The sequence below is a fragment of the Bactrocera neohumeralis genome, chromosome 4 (genome assembly GCF_024586455.1).
Source record: "Bactrocera neohumeralis isolate Rockhampton chromosome 4, APGP_CSIRO_Bneo_wtdbg2-racon-allhic-juicebox.fasta_v2, whole genome shotgun sequence".
Taxonomy (NCBI): domain Eukaryota; kingdom Metazoa; phylum Arthropoda; class Insecta; order Diptera; family Tephritidae; genus Bactrocera; species Bactrocera neohumeralis.
Window position 1 is genome coordinate 61,328,051 of NC_065921.1, and position 19,322 is coordinate 61,347,372.

The window sequence follows — 19,322 nt, forward strand, 5'->3', positions numbered from 1 at the left end:
ACAGACTTACACTTCTTCTTGGAGGAAATGCTGCAGGTGATATGAAGCTTAAGCCCTTGTTGATATATAAGTCTGAGACGCCAAGAGCTATGAAAAATATTAAAAAAGAAAATCTCCCTGTTGTTTGGAAATCCAATAAAAAAGCTTGGATGACTGCTAAACTTTTTTATGATTGGTTTAAGTTGAATTTTTGCCCAACAGTTATCAAATATTGCGAAGTAAATGGATTCGCGTGCAAGGCATTGCTGTTAATTGATAATGCCCCTAGCCACATTATCCCGCTTGATGATATGAATGACAATATTAAAGTAATCTTCTTACCGCCGAATACAACGGCGCTTATCCAACCGATGGATCAAGGCGTTATCGCGGCATTTAAAAAATACTACTTACGAAGGACATTTAACAACTTGATTGATGCAATTGATAAAGAATCTCACTGCGCATCTGCTGATGTAGTTCGCAATTTTTGGGTCAAATATAATGTCATGCAAGCAGTGGAAAATATTAAACAAAGCTGGGAAGAAGTATCCGCGACAACGATGAGCCATGCATGGAAAAACATATGGACGGAATATACTACATCTCGATGTGGATCAGAAGAAAATTCCAACGATTTAAATATAGAACTAATTAACTTAGCGCAAACTGTTGGCTTCACAGATGTTGATGAATCCGACCTTATTGATATCTTGGAAACAGGTGATGAACCATTAACTAACGCAGAAGCATTGGCATTGACAGATACTCCTAATAAAGATGATAATCTATTAAAAAATTCGATGGTCGAAAATGAGAGGGAACGCTCACAATTCCCAATCTCAAAGCTATCAGAGGCTTTTAACCACATACAGAAAGCGATCAATATTTTTGAAAAATTCGACAAAGATGAAGAGCGAGTTATCTCAACACGAAACTCAATTAACAATAGCTTGCAACATTACAAAGATTTGTTTACACAAAAGAAACTATTTTTGTCACAGAAGCGGATTGATTCATTTTTCAAGCCCATTTTATCATCCGATACACCTTCGTCAAGCCAATACCAAACCTCGCAGCGCAATATTCCAGACGAGGATATCCAAATTATCATGTCTGAAATTTCATCAGAGGACTTTACTTCATCAACCCAAGGACAGACATTTAGCCAGCGAAGTCTTCCAGACGATGATATAAAAATGCTCGTGTCTGAAATTTCATCAGCGGACACTACTTCATCAAGCCAAAGAAGTCTTCCTAACGATGATCTGCAAAAGCTTTTGTCTGAAGTATTGATACCAAATGAAAACTTCGAGGAGTGAGATATTCTAAAATTTAAGTACTTTTATTTTATTTATTGCTCAAGTTTGGAGTGAATTCATATTTTAACTTATTATTTTTTACATACAAACGAGTTATTCCAAAAAGGATATGAATTTCATATGTCGAATTTTTTTACACTTGAAATACACTTATGTGAAGTGAATATAATGTATCTCTTAATTGCTATAGTTTTTAACTCTTTTTATGTGCTTATGGACTTTATATACATACAATACATTTCTTAGTATGTAATTGAATTAAATGTGCATTTATGTACTTTATTTGAAACAACCAATAACCTTGCCTTTTTCATAATCATATGGAAAACTACAAATTTGATTAACGTCGTTTCGATTTACGTCGCAATCTTTCGGAACCGACCAAAACGTAAATCGAGATATTACTGTACATATATATATACGGATGCACATATTTTATTTTATTTTTATTTATTTATTTAAATGAGAACTAATTATTAATAATTAATACACAGAGATTAAGCACTGGCTACTAGGGCCTTCGGCTATCTATTACAATAGTTATGTCTAATTAAAATTAAGTGTAAAATTAATACTTAGTTTTTATTTGCTTATAATATTTAAATGTTATTTATCTTACATATCTTAAGCAAATTGTTGATAGCATTGATGTTGTCAACATTTGGTGTTTTCAGTAGACGGGAGGGTTCCCTGTTTCTAAAGATGGTTTTCCTTTTTTGTGCTAGTGCAGTGCAGTCGTTTAGGATGTGGTTAACTGAGTCGTTTGGATGATTGCAAAGTGTGCAGCTAGGTTTTTCCGCACATATTAACGAACATCAATGCTCCTATGTCGGTCTGACACCGAATCAGGGAGACAACAGATAACAAATCGCTAAAAGTTTACGCCAATATGTGCATAGAGCTGAAAAATGAGTAAAACGCATGCAGACTGTGAATAAGTACGTCTGTATATGCGTGTCAAGCGGATTTAATAGAAAGAAGAGAAATACAATGATGGGTATTGGTATGTAAAACCTTACCATGGAAATATGAGATTAGCGAGTCTAGGATAATTTTAATCAAAGAACTTGGAGGAAGAGAGAGAGAAGAAATATAAAAATTAGTTTGTTTAATGTAATGTGGATTGAGAAAAGCTGAGAGCTAATTAATCCACAGCCAAAGTGTTTCTAAACTTTAACTAACTGCACCTCTCCTCTCAGCAATATTCCACAGGTGAATACGCAATACTTAAAAGGGGTCGTAAAATGCCTTTTATTTTAATTTTAGAAACGCACATATGTATATGCAAAACACAAACAAACGCATATTTGCATGTCCGCATGTGATCACATTGGCGACTGAGGCAATCGACGTGATGAGATTTTGAATTCATGTTCACTTCACCACGAAAGGTTTAACGAACCGCATTTTGTGACTCCCCTGGCGTTTCTGCATGTGGGGAAATAAAAAAATCCGTTAAATACATACAAACGTTTTGCAAATGTATTCCATATGTGTGTACGCCCTTCCCCTTCATTCGCTTACATTTGATTATTCCGGCACTCAGCTCACTACGGAACAGAGTTTGTGGCGACTCCTTCGATTTGCTGCTGCCTTTGATTTTGCTTTTTATCTGCCGCAAATCCAGTTTATTTGCCATTATTAGCTAAATACAAAACATATCTTACATCGAATGAATTGAGTGTAATAATTTTTAATTTAATGCATCGGCGAACAGCTTCGAGGGGCAACACGAAGTGTAGAGCAAAAATCAGAAAGAAAACAAACAGCAGCGTGCGAGAGGCGGGTAGAGTCAGAGCGAAGTAACAGCTACTCATACAGAAACAGATATGCTAATGTGAGGATTGTCATGCCATGTTAGTCAAGCAGTGAGGATTAACAACTAACGACATTCATATATTTGTACACTGGTGAGGAAAAAGCTAACATTTTCTTATTGCTGTGTTCTTATATATCATATGTATTATGAAGATTACGTATAACTCGTTTGAAGTTATCCGACAACTGCGGAGTGAAAGTGGAGCACGGAAGAAATACGGTTGTTGTAGAAAGCAGAGTTTTTATTATTCTAGATATTGTCTAAGTTCGCCTTTAAGCTCACTGCCCTCATTATGTTAATAACTCAATAAATCAATCCGACTCTGTCTTTGAAACTCACTCCAACAAAATCATTGGATGGAAAAAATAGAAATATTGGTCTAAGTGTCCTTACATCCCCTTTACTGATGTAATACATATAATTTACCAAATACATATACATTCTTAGAAAATCCGTTTTTTTTTTAGGTGAAATGGTCCGTATTTCCGTTTCTGTCTGGAAAGTTTTAATACAAAAGCAGAAGACATGAGATTTTAAGTCATATGAAAGCAGTTATTCTAATCCAACAGACTCATAACGTTATCTAAAAGTGTGCACTGACGTCTATATTCCAAATGAATGAATTTTACATGTTTTTTATCTTAAAAAACGCAACATACCGTTCACTGTTTAAGGATTTAAACATGATCAGCAACGACTCAACTTCTGATGAGAGGTCTTATTTCTCTAAATTAGCCCCTATTATTAACAAAAGTATTCATTGAATCCATTTGTAGAGTAGTTTCTCGTAGTTAAGTTCCGTTGAAATATAAATATAGGTTGTCAAAAAAGTCTTGCGGTATTTTCGCTAGTTGGCGCTGAAAGCGCGTAGTTCTAGTTTTATTCGTCGCATCGGGTCATGCTGTACTTTTTTGGAAAGCTCATTTCACGCGCTAACACGTGTTTGATTGATTGCCGTTTCTTTTAATTCGTTCGTGAGTTATAGCGTCGCAAACATGGAGCAAAATAAAGAGAAAATACGGCATATTTTACAGTACTACTACGATAAAGGCAAAAATGCATCTGAAGCCGCCAATAAAAATTGTGCAGTTTATGGACCCGATACAGTTTCCATTTCCATCGCACAACGATGGTTTCAACGTTTTCGTTCTGGTGTAGAGGTGGTCGAAGATGCGCCACGCTCCGGAAGGCCTGTCGTCGAAAATTGCGATAAAATCGCTGAATTGGTCGAAAGAGACCGGCATAGTAGCAGCCGTAGCATCGGTCAAGAGCTGGGCATGAGTCATCAAAAATTCATTTCAATTTCAATAAAAAAAATTCAATAAAAATACCGCAAGACTTTTTTGACAACTCATATTATAATAGTTGCTATACAATCGATCGTCACTATACTCCCACTCTATTTCGCATTTCTTCTCTCCCTCTTTTTATATAATTCTCTGGGTTCACTCGGTACTTCAACTGCTGCAATTAAATTTTTTTGCAAGTCAGTCGCAAATTATTACTGCGTCTCCGCTTAGAATCTACACTTGTTTCTACGTGGAGTCTGCTGTGTTGCAGACAGCGTAAGCAACAGCTCTACCAACATAGCTTTGAATACTCTCCGCTCGACTAAACCCAGTTAATTTTGCATGAATTTCGCAAGATTTCAATTTAACTTGTTGTTTTCGTTTTCATGTGTGTATCTGACTGTGGCTACCCTAAAAGAAAGCGTTGCAAATTGAGCGCTAATGTGATCTTTAACACTTTCACTAAGATTCGAAATTGTACAAAATTAGAAAATGATAAAAAAATGAACCTCCGCAGTAGACGTAGTGTTGGAACGACAGCTTCATAATTCCGAAAACTTAAAGTCGAAAATTTTCAAAGTCAAAAATATATCTGTTTTATACATATCTTATTACATATATCTAGTTCTCTGTTCAAAAATTAAAAAAAAAACGAATATTTCAAAAGCTTCAAGTCAAATTCGTGCCTTTCAGTTTGTAGTTTCACATTCCTTTTTCCTACAGTGTTGCTTACTTTACTTATTTTGCCTCATGGCTTTTGACTATGTGTTTGCTATGTGGCATGCCTCAAGACACAACTCCCACAACACAAGTACAATTGGTATTTATGAAGCTTAATTAAGTAAAATTGTACGCTTTCGGGCAAAACATACACATAAATACATAAACATATACAGGTTAGCAATATTATCTGAGTACATTTCTGCATTCTCTGTGCGGGTTATTCGCGACTTCAATGGGGTTATTTTATTAGTGCACGGTTAATAACACATTGATGATTTATAGACAAGCCCTAACCTGCGGGGATGATTAGTACTTAATAAATATGATATTACTAAGTAAGCAGATGCTTAGAGCTATTTGCGAATGAATGTTTTTAGTTGATCAAATAAGGTGTTGTTGTATTGAAAGTACTATAACTGCTTGAAAGGTTATGCCATTGTTCTCTTTGAATTATGGGAAAGAGAATTCGTTGATCTTGTGGATACTATACAATTTTATACGAGCTGCAGAATTTTCTGTTTTAATTCACATATTGTAGAAGGCTCAATGAAGTTTCCATTTCTACAATGTCGTACCACCAGGATAATTTTATATACCTATTTGTTCAAATGCCTCTTATATTAATACTAGTTCTGAAGGCCCACAATGATTAAATACCATATAACATATTTTATTGAAGTATGCCAAACCAAGTTTAATGTTGCACAACTCCGACTAGGACAGTTTTTTAGACTAATATTTAGTGAAATTGAGTCTGGCTCTGTAAAATTATTTGACGACCTGAACATGGTTTTTTTTTTCTTACCAAAAGTTATTTAAAGATAACTGCTGAAGCTATTTGTGATTCCAGTTAAGCATCGTCAAGTAAATTAGACTGCATATAATTTGATATCATGCTACTTTTAACAACTATTGTAATCAAAAAAAAAAAAACAAAAATTAAATTTAGCCTAAAAGCTGTGATACTTACTTTAAGAATTTTCCTGCTTCAAACAATTTAAAATCATCAATGCAATTAACGTAACAGTTACAAAGCGATTACTTTCATTCGTGATATTTTACTAGCTTTCCGGCAAATATTATACCCAGATACATAGTCGTATTTATCAAAGTCAACTTGAACTCACTGGATAATTGTTTGCGCACGGCTACAATGTACAGCCAAAGTATGAGCAATACGTTACTCCACAGCCCCCTTGTACAAATTCAATCCACTTTGATAGACGCGAAGCGAGAGGAGAGTAACTCTTTGAATGGAAGAATAGCGAAAAGGGAAAATTGATATAAAAAACAAGAAAAAAACGTAAACTTCGGTTGCACCGAAGCTAAATACCCTTCACAGGTGCATTTCTGTTAGTAACTATGTGTTCAGTTTGTATGGAAGCTGTATGCTATAGTAATCCGTTCTGAACAATTTTTGGAGATTATATTGTTACCTTTAACAGTAATCAATGCCAAATTTCGTGAAGATACCACGTCAAATGCGAAAGTTTTCCATACAAGCCCTTGATTCCGATCGTTCGGTTTGTATGGCAGCTATATGCTATATTGAACCGATCTGCACAATTTCTTCGGAGATTACATTGTTGCCTTAGAAAATAATCTATACCAAATTTCATGGATATATCTTGTCAAATGTGAAAGTTTTCCATACAAGAAATTGAGTCCGATCGTTCAGATTGTATGGCAGCTATATGCTATGGTTAACGGATCTAAACAATTTCTTCGGAGATTACATTGTTGCCTTAGAAAATAGTCTATACCAAATTTCGTTTATATATCTCGTATATATACAGACAGACAGACGGACGGACAGACGGACACGGCTAAATCGACTCAGCTCGACATACTGATCATTTATATATATACTTTATAGGGTCTCCGACGCTTCCTTATGGGTGTTACAAACTTCGAGACAAACTTAATACTCGTATACCCTGTTCAGGGTATAAAAATCCAGTGGCCGCCACCTCAGAAACTTTTGTTTGCTATGTCAACTTGTCCGTCAAACGTTGAAAGCTAACGACATCGAATTGAACAATGCTGCTGCTTCACCGATTTGTGTGGAATGTTCAAGTCTGATCTCTTTGTACTTTTATTTTGAAATCTTTTGACCTTCAACCTGAAATTATTGCTACAGACAGTTTGGGTTGCGAAAAAATACCACCAGCCAAAAAGAAATGAAAGCAAACCCACACACTAGCAACCAAGACAAATGTGTGCGGAAAGGAAAACGCACGAATGATTCTTATATTGCGGACAGAGCTTTAACCAGATAAGTCGAAGATAGCTGGGTTAAGTGAAACGCTTCATAATATACTTGTTGGACTACAAATAGAATTTTTCAAGAATACGTGTTGTAGTAGAGATGTGGTGAAAAGAAGCGCGGAATGATAAAACGCAGAAAGTGACAAAAAATTAAACAATCGGAAACCCGTTGCGAAAGTTAAAAAGTTTAGGCAACATTGTGTAGCAACACTAACGGAGTCAACAACAACATAACATAAAACAAATAAGCAATGCCAAAGAAAACGCTGACGTAAAGTTTGAGCAAAAATTAAAAAAAAATCTAGAAAACGGTAGAATTTACTAAAAATGGAACCAATACAATGAATATAAGTAAAAGGCGAAAATGTGCAACAGGTAAAAAATTAATAAAATGCATTCGAAACGCATCGCGACAAGTAAACACGATAAAGCAAACTTTTCAAAGTAGTAGTCTGGTAACTTGGGTTCAAAAAATCGAAATTTTTTTTTGCTTAGTTTGAAAGTACAATGTCTTGAGAATACACTGTGAAAATTTCAGACAGAAATTCGAAATAGTATTTAGGGAGTTATAATGAGTTTCCCAGAGCGCCTCGGAGTCCTCACTCTCGGAGTTGTTGAACTTTAAACGCGTTTTTCTCAAAACATTGTTTTTCTGGTCGGCCCGGGTTCTAACTTTTTTTCTACTGAACCGATTATTTTCAAATTTTAACAGGCTGTTCCACACACTTATAGTTCTCGTCGGTACTAACGAGAATTTTTTTCACACCTAACTTTTTATTTTACAACTGTCTTTGTTAAAATAAAAGGACTTTTTTTCAAAGTCCGTCATTTTGTTATTTACCCTTGAAATTTAACTTCAGTAGTTCCGACCAGAATGACATGTCTATAGATTAAGAATAATCAAGAATATTTGATTTCAGATAACATCAAGTTCCAACTTCGAGTGGCAATAATAATAGTAGTAATAAAGTATTAAATTTTTTCAAATAAATGTTTTTTTATATATATTTAATATGTAAATAAAAATACACTAAATATTCAAGATAATTCATTTTTATTTTCCTATAAAAAACCGCTCTCCAAAGATGTCATGAAAATAGGCATAAGTTACCAGACTACTTACCTTAATGGATTTTCATAAAAATTAATTATTCTATTTTTCCACAATAAGCATGCAGTCTTTAGGAGATTTTGGTACTGGGATACAAAGTACAGTCAAGTCCTTCTCCACCTGATCTCTCAAACGGAGTGTAGGCCTTCCGTTCCTCTGCTTCCATTTGTGGGCACTGAATCGAAAACCAAGTCGCGAATGCGTTGACTGTTTGTTTGATGACAGGAAATATTTCGCCTTGCCCTCGTTCTCTATCAGACTCATACTCTTCGCTTCCTTAACCAGTCTGGAGAAAGCGGAACAAACGGCGCCGTTGGTGATACCAATGATATCAGTATCAGCGGCGTACGCCAGCAGCTGTACACTTGTAGTTTTTCTATTTCGCTCTGCAGCCCGTATTATTTTCTCCAGCAATAGTTTGAAGAAGTCACACGATAGGGTCTCCGTATTTGAAACCTCCTTTTCCAAATATTGCGCATGGTTAAAATCTGGTCGATGGTAGATTTTCCAGATCCAAAGCCACACTGATAATAAATGCCACAAGGAGCTACTCGTCTCAGTTCTTGTCCCGTCCATCACACTTCTTGAACGGCTGTGATGTCAGCTTTTACTTTTACCAGGACACCAACCAGTTGAATAGCGGCACATTCCCAATTAAGGGATCGGACATTCCAGATGTCTGCCTATAAATCGTAATCCTTAAAACGTTTGCATTGGTCATCATCAAAAGAGGAGTCTCTAATCTGAGGCTGCCCCAGTTCACAACCGAGTAGTATAAAGTTCTACACACATTTATATAACGAGCCGCTTGTTGCAAGATCAGTGCCCGCTCGCAGCTTCACCTCTGGTTAACAGACGCTGCAATTAGGCCTCAGCAAACGCTTAAACCGAACCGAATCGAAACCGAACTTGACTGCCGGACCTTACACAAAAGTTACTCTCGTTTCCATGGTGTGCCGCTAAGACACAAGAGTAGGAATTGTGTATAGCCCTACGACTGTAAAAGCTTATGCAAAAAATTAATGGATGTAAGGAGTCACTTCGTAGAATTATGCTAAATATCTGTCATTCAAAGATGTTACATGTAAGATGTGTGCCTTGACCTAGCCTTTGTATGTTCTTTTCAGAAAGCTATGTTTCGTAGCTGACTAAGATTCACAAGGGTTATTTTACTGCTGGCGTTTAAATTTTTATATACAATTGCCTAGATTGTCAGTAAATCCCACTACGCGCCGAAATGTAAGCAATGTGTTTGGTGTTTATACATATATCCTTCCTCACTCCCAACGAAATAAGTATATATTGTTAAGTTTGTTGAAATCCTTATTATTCAAAAGTAGAATTAACATTTTATAGGCATTTTACCATATTTGCAGTCGAGTACCGAATTCGCTTTACTAAATGAGGCCGTTATCATAACTGTAACCAATCATATATAAGCAAATTATTTCAACAGTATGTAAAGTGCATATGTTATACCAAAACACCACAAACTGATCGTGAGATTTATTTCCATATTAGGTATTGGAGGTCAATTTTAAGTTCAACCATCATTTCGAAAAATTAAGAGTTCCCGAATGTAGTGTTCAGATGATTCTATCTCGTCGTTTTTCAATCAAATTCCTCAGAAGTAATCAGCTTTAATATTAATAACATCAAACCCTAAATGTAGTAATGTAATCTTCTAACAATGTAACTGATGCATTTTCAATTTGAAGGGTTTCATTCAATGCTTAGCAGATGTTGCTAAAAGAAATTGCCTTGCTGATTCGCGAGAGACAAACCAGGCCCCTGCATATGTAAATTTATACAAGCTAGTATTGAAAAATATAATTTTGATAGATTGTTTGCATGTACTTATGTAGTAAAAAAATTACTCTTTTTAAGTAGTAAAGGTTGAAACTAGGTCTACATATATACATATGTAGAAGGAACTGGAAAGAGAAAATAGTTTAGATTAAGTATTAAAAATTCTGAGAAAAATAAAGAATAGAATAAAATTATTAATACTAAATTCCAATTTCTGTGAATCAAAACACCTAGTTCACAGATAATAAAAAATTTATAATTTATTTGAACGAGAAAATTAGGTAATTCCTTTGAAACACTGTTCTTAAAACACATGAATTCTAAAAAAAAGAATACAAAAATGCCAAACTTTGTTAGAGATCTATCAATAGCCAGAGCCGCACGACAGATAGCCAGAACGAACGATTTGGGAATTTGAAATTATTTAAGTAAATGATCCATCACCGTCACAGCAAATCTATCATGAGAAATGCAAAGCGAAGTATAAAAAAGCTGTGTTGGGGAGAAGGATGAGCCAAAGGCGAAGCATTTGAAGATATCAAATGCCGACAAAGGGACGGAAGCGAGTATTGTAGAGAGAGAGATGTAGACAGGGTGCGAATGTTGTTGAAGAATAAGTGTGCAAAATGATGGATGATTGAACAAATGAAGGCGTAAATGAGCGAAACCGTGCAAATTTGAAATATTATCGAAATACTAAGGAAATGCGCAAGTTAAACGCCTTTAGCGACTAAGAGCGAGAAAGTTAAGATGGTTTAGAAAGAACGCGATAGATATAGAGAGGAAACGAAAAGAATAGACAGCGAAAATGCAAAAAGTACAAACGAATATGTTTTCACCATAAGAGCTTCAGTAGTAGCAGTCGTGCCTAATGTCTTGCCTTTCTTCCGATTGGGATAATTTCTGGTTGCATATCAACACAGCGACTCGATTGTAAGTAATCTGATAAGTAGGTCAATTTGCTGGCGATTAATAATTGAAGCGTGAAGTCATTTGTTTTGATTTAATGTCTCCGCTGGCTCGGGAATGCTGGCTAAAGCGTAACTATAGACAGGGAAAGGAAACATACGCTTGAGTAACCGGCCGCGTGGGCGTTGTAAGATAAAATAGCATACTATTGGCATTTATAGCTGCCGCTAATTCTGCCTGCATTCTTATTTTTTTGTCTCAGATAATTTATTTGATGTTTTTCCTTAAGCTCCGCATTGATGTCTGCATAATTTCAAATTGGGTGCGAAATTTGTTGGCAAGTTAAATAGCTTGTCGCTGTCTGTCCATTTGCGTCTTTCTTCACTTTTTATCACATTTCTGCAGTTTTTTCGCGGCATTCTTTGTGTCTTTTATTTGTGGTTGGGGATTTGAAAAATGATTGCCGACGGATATGTTAATTCTGGCGGAGCGGGATGGAAAATATGCGAAGCACAAAATAATAAAAACTACAAAATAAAGAGCAAAGAACACAGAGCGGAAAAATTTCGTTGATTTACTAATGCAAATATTAAAAAACGGAACTTACAAGCGATACTTATTTATCTACATTTTGGCTAGACAGTTATTTCCGCATGAAAGAAAGCAGAGAACACAGAAAAAAATTTAAAACATAAAAATATGTTAATAGCAGCCATCAGTGCAGCTGAATATGAAGCGAGCTCCCTCGTCTGTCTGACTGCTTCCTTGTTGGCTTTGTCGCGTTTTATTTGGAACATTGTAATTGTTATGCAAATTTTTGTAATTATAGGTGTATTCTTCTTACATGTATGTATCTATAAATGTAGAAAGCATGAGAATATTCAAATCGTTTTCACCCGGGTCCGGCGCTTGTTTTCGCTGTCGTTTTGTGAAAGCTGAGTTGGATGGAAACATAATGAAACTTTGAAATATTAAATCTTGTTAAATAATGCAAATAAATGTGTCTCGTATTCCAATTTCTGTCTTCCCTCGGATGTTGTTGAAAGCAGTTAGTCTAATAGCGAGTTGATGTCTGAAAAAAGTTTGCGCGTATATGTCTGCAAGAACTTCTTCGGAAGGCAATGTCTTCCTTGAAACAACTAAAGTAATATATGGACAATTATATGGAACTGAAAAATCGAGTTGTCCGAAATTTGAAGGACTGCTTGTTTTGGGACTTTTAAGTAAGATATATTTCCAATTGTGGCGTTAGGTTCTTTGCAGATTATATACTAACGCTGGATAAGTCCTGGCCGAATTCTTAGCAATTTTCGTAAACATTTCTTTATTCCACTATTGATTTCGTCCTTAGATTTTTTCAAGAAGACTTTAAGTTGTGACAAGATGTGATTTTTTCTTACACAATAGAGCTATAATAACATTATTACTGGCTAGGTTTACTCATCCAAAAATTGTCGAGTATGTGTGTTACTATAGCAACTGAACTTATATTAGATCCACATTATTTTAAGGGGTTATACCAGTGTGACACTTTCAAAATTTCTTTTTTGCTTTTTCAATTCTTTTCAAAGATTCCAAAAATATCCGATGAAATCGGCAAGGTCGTTTCTTGAATAGATTTTGAATGACAGCGTTCTAAAGAGCGACCGCTCGCAGGTACAAAGATAGATATATAAGTAAAACATTAAACGCATTTTTCTCGAAACGTCATTGTAACTCAACGAGAAATGAACTGATCGACTATACAATAGCTTACGACCTTTTTGATTGGTAGAAAATTGTCAATTTGGCGTTAAAAAACGAAAATTTTTTACCTAAAAAAAGCGAGATTTTTTATCAGAACTTCGCCATTTTGTTAATTTTTGATATTTTTCAAAAATCTTAAGTCTTTGTATAGGAATTACTTCTAAAATTAATAACTTTTATTGAATGTTTTTGTTTCAGCTACTCAATCGCCAGGAATCATGTCAGCAGTTGGGGTAAGAATAAAATCTTAAAATATAGCTAAAAATATACCTTGTTACGCTCAAATACAAAACCAAAAGTATCAAGATGAAATAAAAAACAAAACATAACTAAAAAGTCTAGAGAACTACAAAAAAATAAAGTGAAATTACGAAAGAAAATAAAAGTTAAGAAACTATTAAACGACCCGCAAAAAACAAAAAACTTGCCAAAAACCAATGTGAAGTGGAGCTAAAAAACAGAACCGAGCTGAAAATTAAACAACATTTCTGCAAGCAACCGCTTGTCCATAAACTGTATTATACGGTCAAGGATAAAAAGGACATTTCCAGCGATTTAAAGTTGTTGACAAAGAGCAGACACGAACACGCACTCACTCAAAGTGTAGTTTAAACTTTTCGGCAAGCGTATGTGTGCCGTTTAAGATAACAACATACACATATGTATATCTCAGACCATTGACTTAAACAGGCCCCCTGTAAACGATGTGTATAAATTGGAAAAGTTGCGTCTGCAAGCTAAAACTTTGCGCAACTCGTTGACAATTCCTTTGAAGGAGTTTACAAAACAGAAAAAACGGAGCTGACAGCAGCACTTGGTTGGATGAAGCGATTTATAGCGGTTGTAGTGGTTTGCACTTCACACAAACATATGCAGAATGATTACATAGTTATGAAAATAAAAAACCAACGCCAAAGTCCCGTATTCTTCACACAACGTCTGCCACTGCATGTATGTATATACCGTTATTTCACTTTCGCGTGTACATTCGTGCGTGCCTGTGCGTGGTTACTCATTCGCAACGGTTTCCGCCCTGCGGGTATACACGTCGTATGAGCGATTCTAGTTCACATGTCAGCGCACGGCGCGTCTTCGAACGGCTGTCGTGCTATGCTTGGAACCACGTCTTGACGAAATGTGTTGTCATCGTCGGTGCCCAGAAAAATCGTTTTCAACAAGGCTGTAATTTTTTTCCTTTTCCTAGTTTTAGGAGCTTGTTTGCTGATTATGAAAATCGTTGAAAAATTGCAGAAAAAATATTTGTAACACATTAACGTACTTGTTGCATTCGTGCTAATGCTGCCTATAGTCCTTTTCAATTTGTATATATGTACATTAGGGTGATTCAAAAAAATTTTTTTTTTCAATTGGTACTCGCAAAAATAGGTTCCTAGACACCTCTAAGAAAGCCTCTCCAAATATGAGTTTTTAATTGTAACGGGAAGGTCCTCCGCCTAACGGTTTTCTATTTTTTCTTATTATCAGATAGAAAAATTTATATCTCGCTTCCAACTACTTGAAAAAATATCTTGTTAATTAGGTTTTGTAGGAAAAAAAAGAAAAAAGAAAGAAATAAAAAGTATAAGCTACATGGTCATGAAAATGTTCTGGCAATAACTCTACTGGATAATAGCGATACAACTCGAAGGCTTAAAAGAAATCACGTTTTAGATTTACCTTTTAGAGATTAAACTTTGTAAATATTGTAAATAAATTCTTAATTATAGAATTTTGAATATAATAGCTGTTCTCACTGGAGTTCAACTATTTATGTTATAATATTATTTTTGAACTAATTTACTTATTGTCTTATTGATAGATTGTAAATAAATAAATGGAAACAAAAAAAAATACATACTATTGTACATATACAGACCCATACATATATGTACATGCAACGCGCATCTAATAATAATAAAAATGCGTATAAGAATTGTAAACTAAATGGGTTAACGCAAGTAATAAATTTACAGATAGGATAACATTAAACACACACACACACACATGTATTGAAAACAACCCCATATCAAGCAGCATAAGCAATATGCTGCAATACATACGGACATATATACATTTGCAATACATACATGCATAAGTATATACAATAGTATATAAGCAATGAAAATATCAAAATAAAATCAGAATGAATATATTCTACCTCAAAAAAAGATCTTTAATTTTCCTTCACCTGCGGTAAGAACTTAAAGATTCTTTTTTTGAGTTCAATATTTGTTGGTATAAATCAAACATTTTTGATCTTTCGAGACGAGTCCATAGTGCTCGGCCAAAATTTAAAAGTCCTGTATTTACAAAACAGACAGTATACAAAAATACCCTGTTCAAAATACAGGCAAATTAGAACAAAAATAATTGCAAGACGGGTGTATATTTCGACATATTAACAACATTAAAATAATAATTGTAAGACAGTTACATATTCCCGCATATCAATCTGATCACATAAGCCGTATTAGTAAAAAACATAACGCGGTGTTCAAACTGCTATTCAAAGAAATCTTCAGCAGCTGTGAGTCGAGGCACAGCAAGGTCACCTAGGTGTTACAAAAGTTCAACACTATCTCAGGAAAGCCATCAAGTAAAACAAAAATTGACGAAGTTCAAGTAAAGCAATAAGATTTAGATCGTAAAACTTCCATGTTCATAAGGAAAATTTCAAACCTCAGAAAAAAAATGGATGATCTAACTATGGAATTAATGATAAACAACGATAATTTAATGAGTTTAGACTTTTTATTAATTGATATTCAAAATCTTAAAAGAAAATTAGATTTCAATGAAGAATCTGAAGTCTTATTCGAAAAAATTAATGACGAATAATAGTACAAAAAGCTTCAAAATTAAAAGAAAAAGATTACAAAAAAGAGCCTAAAAATTCTTATCGCCGTGACTTTGATGTAAAAAAAACAATATGCCGGTGTAAGCATTTTGAATGACCTCTACGTCTGCATAACGCTTTTCTTTCATGGGTAAATGCATTTTTCCCAAAAGGAAGAAATCGCACGGTGCCGTATAAGTTGAACACGGGGAGCGGTTAATTAAAATGTGATGTGAAATTCCAAATGTCATAAAATTCTTACAGGAGAATCGATAAAGATAGCAGATTCTAACGCACCAGTCGACATATAGATGGCGCGACCAGGGGGCGCTAGATTCAAAAAGTCCTGTTTACTTTAGAATGCTTCTTGTACATATATATTTAGTAATATGATTGCTGCAGACGCCTCTGTTCGAAGAACGAAATGAAGACCTCAATAAGCTACGGGAGACCTTTAAAATTATTCGCATCTTCTTAGTTAGAGATTAATACAATCTAAAAGCATAGAAAATTTGCGCTCTCTCTCACTGGCTGGAATTAGTGTAGGACAATATTTTTTTTAGAAGCAAACAGCCAAAGAAACAATTAAAAATTATCTGGCATTTCAAAAGCTTGGCAACAGCTTGCATTAGACAGCCAACTTCTTCTTTGCTGGAGCAGACACCGCTTACGCGATTATAGCCGAGTTAACAAGAGCGCGCCAGTCGTTTCTTCTTTTCGCTACGTGGTGCCAATTAGATATTCCAAGCGTAGCAAGGTCCTTCTCCACCTGGTCTTTCCAACGAAGTGGAGGTCTTCCTCTTCCTCTGCTTCCCCGGCGGGTACTGCGTCAAATACTTTCAGAGCTGGAGTGTTTTCATCCATTCGGACAACATGACCTAGCCAGCGTAGCCGCTATCTTTTAATTCGCTGAACTATGTCAATGCCGTCGTATATCTCATACAGCTCATAGTTTCATCGAATGCGATATTCACAGTGGCCAACCCGCAAAGAACCATAAATCTTTCGCAGAAACTTTCTCTCGGAAACTCGCAACGTCGACTCATCAGTTGTTGTCATCGTCCAAGCCTCTGTATCATATAGCAGGACGGGAATAATGAGTGACTTATAGAGTTTGTTTTTAGTTCGCCGAGAGACGACTTTACTTCTCAATTGTCTACTCAGTCCGAAGTAGCACCTGTTGGCTCAGGGAGGTCCTTCCCGATCCTGGCGTAGCTTTTGGTGTTGCTCAACGTCAGTTTACACAGCCGTATTAGTTTTTCGGGGATACCAAATTCAGATATCACGGCATAAAGGCAGCTCCTTTTCGTGCTGTCGAAAGCAGCTTTGAAATCGACGAAGAGGTGGTGTGTCGATTCTTTTTTCAAGGGTCTTTTCCAAGATTTGGCGCATGGTGAATATCTGGTCGGTTGTTGATTTGCCAGGTCTGAAGCCACACTGATAAGGTCCAATCAGCTTGTTGACGGTGGGCTTTAATCTTTCACACAATACGCTCTACAGAATCTTATACGCGATGTTGAGGAGGCTTATCCCACGGTAGTTGGCGCAGATTGTGGGGTCTCCTTTTTTATGGATTGGGCATAGCACACTTAAATTCCAATCGTTGGGCATGCTTTCGTCCGACCATATTTTACAAAGAAGCTGATGCATGCTCCTTATCAGTTCTTCGCCGCCGTGTTTGAATTGCTCGGCCGGTAATCCATCGGCCCCCGCCGCTTTGTTGTTCTTCAGGCAGGTAATTGCTTTTGAACTTCTTCATGGTGAGGCAATGGAACGTCTGCTCCATCGTCATCGATTGTGGAATCGGGTTCGCCTTCTCCTGGCGTTGTGCGTTCACTGCCATTCAGCAGGCTGGAGAAGTGTCTCCTCCATAATTTATGTATGCTCTGGGCATCGGTCACTAGATCACCTTTGGGGTTCTACAAGAGTATGCTCCGGTCTTGAAGCCTTCAGTTAGCCGCCGCATACTCACGCATTTCGGTCTTTTTTTCTGTCTGTAAATGCGTCTCGCTTCCCTCTTCAACTCTCGGTATCTATCCCATCCCGCACGTGTAGTGGTCGATCGTAACGTTGCGAGGTAGGCAGCCTGTTGGAGGGAATGTTTCGCCTTCTCACTTTAGCTCGCCTGTCCTTAGGCTACTCAGAAGATACTTGGTCAAAGACCGGAAGTCGTGAGCTGCTTGAAATATATGTAAAAGAATCGTTTCTGAAAACTCCCAAGTGAATGGTGATCAGGAAACTTTCCTCTCTTGCGTGAACTTCTATATGTACATGGCTCCATCCTCCAACTATGGGCTTTACTTTCCACAATATAGAGTTTCATACATATAATAAGTTGCATATTTTTAGGCGCATTGACAGCAATGGCGAGGAACAGGCGTTACTGGTTAAAAAAGTGTGGTCTAAAACTTAGTGCTGCTAAACAGTTTTTCAAAATTTGTCACATATAAAAACGAACATACCGCCTAACTATACCAAGTTATTATTTATGCTTTCAACATTTTCTTGAGCTTAGTTGACTTGACTTGACTTTACTCGATTCGTAGTTGGAATCTTCTGCAACTTTTTGAATTTCACTTTGCGTTTGTTATTCTTGTTGTACTTGTTTTGTTTTGATTTCGCGGCAAGCAAAAGCCTGATAACAAACTTTTGCGCAGCAAATAATTTGCATATTTTCGGGCGGATAAAGATTGTTTTCACTACTTCAAGTGATTTGTGCTGCATGCCTTCATCACTTTCCGCTCCTAGTATTGTATTAACAAAACTATCAAGGCTTAGTTTATAGTGTTTGCTAATATTTTCGATAGATTCTATTGGCTAGTAATGCTTTCAACTGAATTTTGTACATTGCGGATATTGTTTTTATAATGTTTTAGATTTTTTCAATTTATTTTATATTTTCTTTTTTTGTCATCTTTGTTTGAAATATCGCAAATTTTCATAATAAAAGCACCAGCAGATGGCTAAAAAATTTTTGGTTTTTGATGACCTTTTAGATTTTGTTTCAGTGGTTCCTACACTACACTGAATTAATTTGAATTGTTTTTCTTGCGAAGTAAGTAATATTTTCAATTTTCATAAATTATTTTTGCACTTTTACAGTTTCTTTTTACCTTAATATATATATCTATACTATTCTTTGCAAACAAAAAAAAAGTCATCAAAGATGGAAAGTAAATATTCAATATAATCTTAATAAAAGTCTAAAATTTATTTAAAATAATATTCACTGGAGCTTATGATAATAAATTTATTGATGGTAGCAACATTTTCATATGGGGAGTGGGTTCAATTTACCTAGATCTAGTTTTCTGATCGCAATCTGCTATTGTTGTAATATATTGCATGTTACTCCCGGGACTCAAATTCGTCGAAAAGAAAAGTTTTATATGACTTTAAGGGGCTATACCAGCGTGACACTTTCAAAAAAATTCTTTTATTTTTATTTTTGCTTTTTCGATAATTTATGTTTCCAAAAATATTTTGTGCAAAGTCGTGTCTTTCATAGTTT

The 19,322-nt window shown here is 35.6% G+C and overlaps 1 protein-coding gene across 1 annotated transcript; it reads left to right on the plus strand.

Moving 5' to 3' along the window:
• Nucleotides 1-290: 290 nt before the first annotated feature.
• On the plus strand, nucleotides 291-1,301 carry LOC126755812 (tigger transposable element-derived protein 1-like). Its single transcript, XM_050468537.1, has one exon. It carries the CDS (start codon nucleotides 291-293, stop codon nucleotides 1,299-1,301), a length of 1,011 nt encoding a protein of 336 aa, XP_050324494.1.
• Nucleotides 1,302-19,322: the final 18,021 nt, after the last annotated feature.